The sequence below is a fragment of the Doryrhamphus excisus genome, linkage group LG14 (assembly GCF_037039965.1).
Source record: "Doryrhamphus excisus strain RoL-2023G ecotype Guam linkage group LG14, RoL_Dexc_Guam_v1.1, whole genome shotgun sequence".
Classification (NCBI taxonomy): Eukaryota; Metazoa; Chordata; class Actinopteri; order Syngnathiformes; family Syngnathidae; genus Doryrhamphus; species Doryrhamphus excisus.
This window is the reverse complement of record NC_136370.1, coordinates 12,903,816-12,915,468: the sequence shown is the minus strand read 5'-3', so window position 1 is coordinate 12,915,468 and position 11,653 is coordinate 12,903,816. Positions and strand designations below refer to the sequence as shown.

Genomic DNA, 11,653 nt, shown 5'->3' with positions numbered 1-11,653 from the left:
CTATGATGTTTGCAGATGACATTGGGATTTGTAGTGAGAGTAGGGACCAGGTGGAGGAGATGCAAGAAGAGTGGAGGTTTGCCCTGGAAACGAGAGGAATGAAGATTAGCCACAGCAAGACTGACTATATGAAGAGTGAGGTTACAGGGAGAAGAGATACAGAAGATGGAGAACAATTGAGATTGTGAAAAAGAGGTGAAGAAGAACATGCATCATTTTAACTTTTTAGTGATTAAGAACAAAGATTATGATCAAAAATTTTGACTGTTTTCTCCGGGTACTCCGGTTTCCTCCCACATTCCAAAAACATGCTAGGTTAATTGGCCACTCCAAATTGTCCATAGGTATGAATGTGAGTGTGAATGGTTGTTTGTCTATATGCGTCTCTCCCGAAGACAGCTGGGATAGGCTCCAGCACCCCCGCAACCCTCGTGAGGATAAGTGGTAGAAAATTAATGAATTATGTGTGAAGCCGAAAATTGGCAAAATAGTGAAACTTATAGTAAAAAGAGTTAATATTAATATGGTTAAAAAAAATAAAAAGCTGAAAAAAATGGGCAAAACAATGGTACTATAACCCTGGAGCCAAAGAAGGCAAAAAAGGCCACTTTCCAACAGGTCGATTTTTGCCTGATTTTCAGTCGTTAATTCTCCTTTTTTCAAGGTGTTTTCTGGTCCGGAAGGTGGCCAAAACCCACCACAAATTCATCACGGGTCTCAGCAGCACCTAAAGAAGGCAAGAAATCCCACTTTTCTGACACTTGTTTTTTTTGTCTGAGACGGAATCAGCAAACACAATTCATCAACAATCAATTCCAAATACGATCACTTGATCCATTTTAATGGCCAAAGAAGTAAATCACCAAATGACAACAACGCGTGTTCTGATCCTCTTTTAAAGATATTTATTATGTTTATTTATTATGACATTTAAATTGAAACAACACTATGACAAACTGTGTGGGTGAAAGGTGGATTTTGGGCGTGTCCAGCAGTCCTGCCGTAGTGTTGGCTCAAGCTCAATGTTTCGTTAGCCATCATATGAAACGTTTTAGGGACTCTGTGACGTCGGCTTCCTGTTGCATTGAATGTTCTCCCTCCATTAGATCAAACACAGAAAAACAGAAAGGTGTAAACTCCCCTACAAAAACAACCTAAACGACATCATAAAAATGCATTGTTTTGTTACTTGATGTCTTTGAAGGCATCATTGTTGATGTACAATGACATGACGCTAAGAGGCAGCAGAAGGTGAAAACAACTAAAGAACATGAAAATGTATTAGACCGTACAAAAAATAATGTTCACTATTGAATACTATTATTTGTAGTCTCAAATGGTCGGCCATCTTTGGAGGACAGAAACAGGAACCGATATTATCTGGGCTCTGAAAGGTGAAATGCTTGCATTGATTTTTTTTATTATTATTATTTTTTTAATAATAATAGAGAAACGAAGATCCACCCTGGAGTGTTAACTATGATGAAATTCACATTCCTGTCGCCGTTTTTGAAGCTCAGTCTACTCCTGCTTTCTCAGCTTGTACTCCCGCTTGATTCTGGCGTACGGGCCGATGCTGTCGTCGAACACAAAGTCCCATAGTACCCTGGTCCAGGAAGTGTGTTGAGGCAGGCAGTCGTAATATTCTGCTGCGATCTGCTTCACCTGGAGACCCGAAGGAGACTGTCAGTACCAGCAAGAACACAAGTACTTGGGAAAGTACATGTACTAAGTATCAAAGTCAATAAACACCCCGTGAGGAGTTATACGTATATATTCATTTGAGAATTATTACATATGTACCTTTAATTTGGCTAAAACACATTCCGAATGACCAAAAACGAATCCTTTTGATTTTATGTTTTTCTATTTGTCCACTAGATGGTGCTAATTTTTCCTATTCAAAGCATGCAGCAAAATTTCACACTTTCTATTGTTTTTCAGCTCATGAATGATAAATATTGTATATGAAATAAAATGTGTTTGTGGAATATTAAAAAAAAACTGTTTTGTATGTATATTTCAAGTCAAAATAGTTAAATGATTGATTTTATTTTTTTATTGTTAGCACAAAGACAACCTCCATATTCCATAATAAGTTATTGGCTAATAGAAATTAGCTGGAAATGACGACCCGTGAAGTAATGCTGTGTGTTCCATGTAAATAAAGCATGGGTGTCCAAAGTGGGGCACATGACCCATTTACAGCACACAAGATTAGGGCCAAAACTAAAAGTTATCACAATAACTATTAGCAATTGTCTTGGTTCTGATTCAATAATGAGATGAATATTATTTATGGTGAAATATCAGACAAAAAAATCCTCTAGCCAACATTTGAAGAAATCAAACCAAGCTTTGCAGTGACATAGCTCAGTTCCAAATATGAACATTGTAACTAGTTCATGGTGTTTTGCTTGAAATTTGCTGAAACTTAACTTACTGTATAATCGAAATCTGATTACTAAAGAATGGAAAAGGGTGGAAATAATGATGTTTATGGGATTGTAATCTTTCTTTTGGTACGTTCCATGGTTATATAGCCATAGAGAACATTATTCTGTATGCCTTGAATGAGTTACTGCAACCCGCTAACCATGGTGGACACAATAGTGAATAGCCTCAGTGAGTTGCAGGTGCAAGTGCAGGGTTTCTTATTTGACTTTATGATTATACGATGCAAATAGACAGGATTTTCTTAGACAGGAAGTAGTGAGTTTGATCTGCAGTGAAGAAGCCATTGTATTGTACAGGTATTGTGTAGTTCCCATTCTGATTGTTCCATAATATGGATAAAACTCCAGTGTTTAACACGTCCTCGTGTCAAAGTGTTCCCGGACTAACAGGTTTTCTGCCACAGTCAATTAGTGTCGTTCCATGTCTCGCATGGAGGCCGGCTATTGACTTGCGATCCCACGTCTTTGTGTTGGGACGAGTTAATCAGTTACCAAGTCTTTCATCTGATAAACGCTTGCAGGTAACTTTCTCAATGTTTTAGTTTGCCAAAGATGGGCGAGGCCTATCTTATCTGTCCACACCCCACGGAAAGGTTCACGCTAACACCACTTCCACTGTGCAACTAAAAGCTGGATTCTTCTACACCACTATGTACATCTGTGTAATACTTTGTTTTTATACTCAGTATAGTTACTCCAGACTCCATTCACTGTGCAATATCTGATCAACCTCTGTGTGCAATATTAAGGGCTCTAAATGCAATATACTAAGTTCTATGTGAAGTATTTCTATAATGCCTCATATTAACTCATTAGCAAGATCTCAGTGTATAGACTGGTCATATATCTCATCTCCTTTCATATTATCTACATACTGTATTGTATATAACTGTGGGAAAAACTGTTGATTTTGTTAATACTTGGGTTGTTTCCATTGTTTATTTTTCTATATTGTGTATTTTGTACTGCTTAACTGACTCTGTACTCTTGCTGCTGTGCAATACAAATGTCCCCACTGAGGGACGAATAAAGGCATATCTTAATCTTAATCTTAATTATTTGCAGTCACCTGTTCAACAAATGTAGGCATTAAAAGTAAAAAAAAAAAAAGAACATTAATGTATCATGTAAGCCTTCAGCTCATTGAACATCTAAATGTTTGTTTGTGCACTTTGGCTTTTTTGTGACGCACTGTGATAAAGACCATAGACCAGTTGTGTCCAAAGTGTCGCTGGGTATAATATGGTGGTCTGCCTGGTTCCCCCTTACAACTCACATTTGAGAACTGGGAAGGAGAAAGAACCTCCTATCGATGACTCTACAACTTCAAGGGATAATACTTGCCCCTACTGTAGATGTAAAATGAAGGTCTCACCTGAGGTAGTTTACTGCCAGGTATGCTCGGGAAGTCGTGGTGCTCCATATGATACCCGACATTGAATGTGATCCAGTTGAGGGGTCCGTAGTAGGAGTATGTCTCGTGTCCCTTCAGAAACATGTAGTGCTCGGCTATGAAATGTCCAGAGATGGGGTGCAGTCCCATACATAAGATAGATCCCGCGATGAGGTAAACAATGGGCTTCATCCCCCACAGATAGTAGATTATGGCGTCCGCGGCCAACTGAACAGCGGCATTCTGGACCTCCAGCATAGATACTGGTTTAGGGTTGACCAGCAGAGGGCGCAGGGCGTAGAATAAAGGCTGCAGGAAGAGCCAGACGAGCTTCCTGGCGGGCGTGCAGAAGAACCACCCCTCAAAGTCCGTAGGAATGTCCACATCCAATTTGTCGCCGCCGAGGTAGCGGTGATGGTCGATGTGGTACTTCTTAAAGGACGCCGAGTAGGGCACTCCGATGGGAAGGTTGGCCCACATAGCGAACCAGCGGTTCCACTTGGCCAACTTGTTGCCAAAGGCCACGTTGTGGGAGATGTCGTGGATGGCCAGGGTCAGAGAGTGGTTGATGCAGCCTCCGAAGGCATAGGCCCAGAACAGAATCCACTTCCAGGGGAGATTGTGGATCAGGTAGCAGGCAAGGAGCTGGGACAACACCATGCCCGACACTACCCACTTGAGCTGCGGATCTGGACCCATGAGGGACTTGATCTGTGGGTACTTGGCTGTAGGGAAAACAAGGCCACAAAAATGAGACAAAGTAAGTTGAGAAATCAAAACAAACTAAAGCAAGGCAGGGTAGAATGAACTGCAATACAATATTTATATAAAGTACTAATTTTTTTTTTTTTTTTGATCGAATAAGACAGATTATTCATGAAAATTTACATTTACTTACAAGGCTTTCTAACATCGGCGGTGCATCCAGTCCAAAAAAAAACAAAAAAACAATTGCACTGATTAATCACAGCAACACGTAAGAAGACCGGCTGTCATTTAGCACACAATATCAATGGTCTTATTCAAGATTAAACACTTTTAATGTGCAACGTCATCATAAAATGTTGGCTTAAGGTGGAGTCATATTTTTGTAACAAGCAATGTTCCCACTTTTCATGTTTTTTTTTCACTTTATTTTTATATTTTTCTAAACAAAAAGTACTCATTTTCATGGTCATAACAGAGCATGAATATCCATCCCGCTGGTATGGTTGTGAGCTTAGCTAAACAGACATTTGTTCGATTTCTTGTTACAGTGGCTGCACTGTAGTTATTTTCATAACTGTCGCTGCATCCCGCCTACGCACTCAGTAAAAGTAAAGTGAACATTACACTTAAAAGCCGATTGAAATAGCATAAAAAGGCTTGTTTCCAGCTTGTGTCGTCAGATGTAGTCATGCTGATGGAAAAGCAAGTCAACAGAGCATGTTGTGTAGCGGCAGCTCTCATGGGAGCCAGCTGCTTACAACTTTAATTGCCACAGGTGAGACATCATTCGAATAAACATGAAGAAGAAAATGGCGTGACTCTTTGCTTTCACACCGACAAGAATATTCCGTCTTTTTCCCAGGTCGCTGGTCTGTGTGAAAAGCACCGATATGAGAGCTGAAGCCCAACCAACCGTGGATTATTCACAGATTCAACAGAAGAGCAACAACGTCTGTGTGAAAGGGTATTCCCGAGGTATGGAGGTTTTTCTTGGAGCCCATTAATCAGCCGCCTAATTTAATCAGCCAATTAGAGCCATTAGACCAGGAGTGGGCAAACTACGGCCCGGGGGCCCCATGCAGCCCACCAAGCGTTTGAATCCGGCCCGCAAGTTGCTGTCTAAGTATTTCAACTTTTTACATACAAACTGGCAAGCAACATGACTTGCAAGTTGGATGTCTTATTTAGTAAAAAAAAAAAAATATATATATATATATATATAAATGTAAAATTAAATTACATAGTTTGATGTGGTCTGTTGTTTTAAGTGCTCCCGGAAAAAGGGGCATGAGAACATACAGCTGATAGTATTACACTTTTACAGATGATATTAGACAAATAATTCAAGGAAAATTATAAACATAAAATAGTGTGTGTGTGTATATATATATATATATATATATATATATATATAATATATGTTCTGCCCCCCTGGATAATTTTGTTAACTCAATGCAGCCCATAAGTCAACATATTTGCCCACCTCTGCATTAGACAATAACCAGTAACATTCACACTGATGTTAACACTTGGTTCTCACCAATAAAATGCAGGTATATGTATAGTTTATCAGAAAGTTTTCATTCAATATCAGAATGGGCACTGGCCCCCCCATTGTGCCAAAACTGTATGAAAGGGAAGGCTCTGTTCACTATTTCCAGCCGTGTTGTGTTGAAAACAATTATTGTAGGAGTGGTGTAGTGTAGGAGTGGTTAGCTCGCAGGCCACACGGTTAGGAGACTCGGGTTCGATTCCCATCTCTATGTGGAGTTTGCATGTTCTGGTTGTCTCCGGTTTCCTCCCACATTCCAAAAACATGCTAGGTTAATTGATGACTCCAAATTGTCCATAGGTATGAATGTGAGTGTGAATGGTTGTTTGTCTATATGTGCCCGGTGATTGGCTGGCGACCAGTCCAGGATGTACCCCGCCTCTATATTGTCAATGTTGACACTTGTAATTATCTAATGTAATTATATTATTGAAAGCAAAATAAATGCTGGTCCTACGGTTGTGTCAGCGACACAATAGAAACCCAAGAAAACCTGGCCTTAGACAAATATTTAAGGTCAAAGACCTTAATGGTATTTGCGCAAAATGCCTTCAATCTTCTTTACAGTGTTAATTTTTAACGTTTTTATATAACCAGACATCAAAATCATAAAAACACACCATTTATACTTAGAGCATGAAGTAGAGTAGAAGATGCTCATATGTTTCCCAGTATATGGTGTTAGCTTTCATCTAACAATAACAGCAAATGATTCACTCATGCATTTTTTCTTTTGTCATGCGGTGTGATAATAAAAAAAGGGACAGTGCTTATCACAATAACCCACATGAGTATATGGAAAGATTTTACGTTACCAGGCAGTACAGACCATAATCACAATAAAGGAAGGCTTTAATATTTAATGTCTGAGAGGTGTCATGAACCTTTTGTCTTATTTCACACCTGTGAGAAACACAATACACCAGGATACTGTACGCTGTAAATTCATACAAAGTCACCCCCCTTTTCCAAATTTTCTGATAAAAAAAGCATAAAAAAGTCCACCACTTTATGATCATTTAAATAATTTTTTTCAAAAATGTAATGATAACTATAGAATAGACCATGTAATTTATTGGGTCTTAGGAAAGTTCCGCACACGTGTTTCCCAGCTGCTGGGTAAAATATGACTAAAAGCAACAATGAGTCAACATCAACAATGAATGGAAAAAATAATTTATGCAATGCCACAAGCGGGAAAGCAGGAAAAGTAACTTATTGGGACAGATGAAAAATGATGTCTTTGTTCTGGCTGCTCAGTACGATACAGCTCAAGCAGTAAGAACATCAACAACAAACAAGGAAGAATTACTGTCTGTTATGAAGAGTCTAAATCTGTTTAGTGTTTGAATACCTGGAAAAAAGCTATATGAATAGGATTTCATTATTAATTATGATTAATGCTTGCTAAGATTGCTTAGTCTCTCTCTCTCTCGATCAATTGATTAATTGTCAGCAAATAATTTGTTGCATGTTTTGCTGTATAGCATGGTAAGGAAAATGTTTTTTTCGGACATGCTCACCAAGTTCCATTAAAGAACATCATGTAATAGTAGGAAGAAGTAGAGCTTATTTAATCCTACTCCTCATCCATATCTTTGCGCTTCGAATTTAATGCCTTCACTCTCTCACGGTTTTACAAAATATATACATTGATAAACCAAGACGTTTCACGTTTAAGCCCTATCATTATAGTCAACAAATATGCATGTGTAAGAAAATGTTATATATTTGATGGCTAAATTAAGCATTTTCAAGCATAAAATTAACTAAAGTAAAAAATATACGTAAGTCTTTCAGAAGACACATTCAAATACATGACATGTGGTATTCTACACTGGTCCATCGGAGTCAATAATGTTAGGGTAATATTTGGTGAGACACACAAGCACCAGACTTGATTGCCGGAACAACAGGCTTTTATTGCAGATTTGAAGTTATCTCACAATGCACAATGTCTTAAATGACTTATTTTCTCTTATTACGTCTATTGTATAGAGTAATACGAAGTGTAAAGCTGACTCTGTAGGTGTTATTTAACGTCTAGAGGGCTTTAATCATTTAAAAAAAACTGTATTTAATTGCTACTTCTTCCATGCAGATTTAGCATGACACACTAAACACATGATAGCAGCTGTGGTTTACACTGAGTATTTTTTTTCAGTGGACGCTTTTATTGCCTGCGGGCAGATGAGTGCCATTAAAGCTTTCTTCTCAAACACAGTATATGGAAGGTTGGAAGGTGTGTGTTTGTCGAGAACAGGTACAGAATGTCCCTTGTTACCATTATCACTGCTTCAGCTGCAATATGCTCCCATTGTCCATCACCTCAAAGCAAAGCTGGAAAAGACAGGTCCAGCTCCCATGAGAGTATAGACAAAGCAAAATGTAATTTACACTTGACATTTGAGATGTTTGCTCATGCAATGGCAAACTCAATTTTTGATAAAGATAATGAGTAAAGTTTGTGTCAACTATATGTCATCATATGATGTAATATGTTTATGGTTTATTTCGTTTCAAACATGCTCAACAAGTTATACTGAGGAATATCACATTGACCCTGGCATAATCCAGCATGTTTTGAAAAAGAGTAGGAATAACCAGAGCTTTTTCACTCCCTTATTGAATGTGACCTTTTTTCTAAATGGGAGAGGGAACAAATAAAATACATAAATAATGATTGTAGAAATAAGTCAATGGCAATAATAGATATAAAAATAAATGCAAAACCAGATAATAAAAAATAGAAATTACTTGAATAAATGGAAAAAACAGAATAATTGTTACATAAATAGAACATAAATGATATTAAGACAAATAAAGATACCACACATAGATAAATAAATAGTGCACACATAAGAAACTGATGGAAAAATGTATGATTGAGCAAGCGTTAATGTTGTAAAGAATATTAGATTATTAAATTAAGGTTAAATTTGTGATATTGTGCGATTCTAAGTCTTCAACTTCTTCTAAATGTACACTTTCATACATTGTTCCAATTTTACTTCATATTCCGACATGCTAAAGCAGATTTATTTTTTCTCTTTTTGTCTCTTATTGTTAAAAACTACTTCTGTGTAAAAAAAAAATATTTGCTTTATGCATGATTTGATGTGTCTGAAAGTACATTTTAATATATTTGTGATTTAATGGATATTTGTGTGTTCTCTACAGCCAGTGTTTTCTATCATACTGTCATATTTGACTAGTTAGTGACTATATGATTGAAAGATTAGTATAATCTTTATTGACACATTCTATTGACACACACACAAACTCATATAGTGTGTGTATGTACATATGCATATATGCACATATGAACATAGCAAGTCAGGGGGCTGAGCCCCACACCTCTCACCCCTGCCCTGAAAACCTATAGCACCCCTTATGCTGGTTAAGTAAGAGCTAGTAAACAGGTTTAACCGGAAAGCACTTGGTTATGGTTAGAAACGACAGCACCTGCCTAGCAAAACACAGCAGAAACAATGACCCAGCTCGCCGGCTGCTAGCTTTATCAAACTTTGAAATGACACAAATGGCGTCTCACCCAGAATTTCTTTTCTCCTCGCCGTGTGCGGCTGGTCATTGTAGACCCATTCAAAGTCGCCTCTTCCACCTGACTTTCCCATTTCGTCCTCTCAGCTTGGCAGATGAGAGTGGCTCCCCCGCGCTCAACATGTCATCAAGAACTTCCTCCAAGCCACGCCCACTTGGCAGGTAAGCAGGGTGAAATGTGTAAAATGTGACCACAAGCCACGCCCCCCGACCAACCCCTCCCTCGTCCTTTGCTGCTGGTGCGGGCAACTGCTTCAATAGCGCGGAACCTTCCGCCTTTTAAACTACTGAAACAAGTTCCTCACTTTTCATAATAAATTATAGGCTATAATGACAAAAATATATTTATCCATATAATATCCTATCAATTTATGTAAATATGTCACTTATTATTTTATTTTCTTATCTGTCAATTGTTCTTCAATAAGTGAAGAAGAACATGTAAAATCATTAATTTCCAATAGAAGCACAATAATGCCAATATTAATAACTATGAAAACAAATATGTTTAATTTTAAACGGGAATGGCCAGTATTTGAGGCCAACTTGGTGCTATTTTAACCTGCGTATGTATGTTTGTATGCATGTACTGTACATTTGATGCTCTGCTAATATTGTAAGATTACTCCCTTATACAAAGATATGAACAGTGCAGTACTTTTATCGCAGATTTATTGTAACCGAGAGTGACTTAATGTAAAAAAAATTGAAAAAACATTAAATACGTTTTAGAAATTGTTTAAGTTGTTATTTAATTGAGGGAAAATATTTAATCCCCTACCAATCAGCAAGCATTCTGACCCTTTCTGACTGGTTATGAGTTCATGAAGGGGAACTGCACTTTTTTTGGATTTTTTTCCCATCATTAACAATCCTTATGTGAAACATGAACACATATTTATTTCCCTTTTCTGTGCATTATAACACCAGAAAATGAGTTAATGTGAGCTAGCTAACAATGCACGTCATTGGGACACACCTATTTTGACTATGACACCCTCTAAAAAACCCTCTAACAGCGTTTGATATACATGCTGTGATCATGTAAGAACAATTACATTGATGATAACATGTAATACTTACGTCAATAACAGCAGCATAAATACAGCAACAACACTTCCAATGTCTGTTCTCCTTGGGATGCCTTTGTGTTCCAGCACAAGACGTGTGCTCCTGTCCTCAGGTAAAACCGCTGACAGCAAACGAGCGTCTTAGTGAGTGTTTGGAGCAGAATTGAGAGCTACGTATCCACTCTTCCATCTGTCAGTAAATGGGACATTGGTAAGGTTTATTTTGTGAGTGCTTTAGCATCAAAATACAGTGTAGTCCATACTTAGCTAGCTCATATTAACTCATTTTCTCACACTAGAATGCACAGAAAAGTGCAGCTCTCTTCCATTAATTTATTCCGAACACGCACACAGGTTAACATTGGAATAATTACACATGTCTGAAAAGAAAATAATCAGGATTTATAAACAATATGTTACGGTATGATTTGACAGCATGATTATTGCACAGATGGGCCTCAGGTTGGCCACCATAAAAGGCCACTACAAAATGTGCAGTTTAACTGCATTAGGTGAAGTGTCAAAACCGGTCAGTATCTGGTGTGACCACCATTTGCCTCAAATTCTGTATATGCTGATCCAGAGTGTCCCAAACATGCTCATGGGGTCACATGTCCGGTGAGTATGCATGGCCATACAAGTGCTGGGATGTTTTCAGCTTCCAGGAATTGTGTACAGATACAGATGGTGTACTATGAGGCAAAAAGAGGTGATGAATGGCACAACAATGGGCATCAGGATTTGGTCAAGGTATCTAAAAATGTTCGCGCAGTGCATGGTGGTGGTGGCGTGTGTTATGAACAACAAACACAGGCTCATTTTAGAAATGGCATTTTGAATGCAGAGATACCAAGCATGTTTTGTACGCCCTGTATGGTGTGTATGGTATTTGAGGCAAATGGTGGTCACACCA

General features: G+C 38.1%; 1 protein-coding gene across 1 annotated transcript; it reads right to left on the bottom strand.

Moving 5' to 3' along the window:
* Positions 1-888: 888 nt before the first annotated feature.
* On the bottom strand, positions 889-9,838 carry degs2 (delta(4)-desaturase, sphingolipid 2). The gene is made up of 3 exons (XM_058090472.2): positions 9,663-9,838; positions 3,832-4,574; positions 889-1,665 (listed from the first exon to the last, which is right to left on the bottom strand). Exons 1-3 carry the CDS (start codon positions 9,742-9,744, stop codon positions 1,522-1,524), a joined length of 969 nt encoding a protein of 322 aa, XP_057946455.2. The 5' UTR covers positions 9,745-9,838; the 3' UTR covers positions 889-1,521.
* Between the last annotated feature and the right edge of the window lie 1,815 nt (positions 9,839-11,653).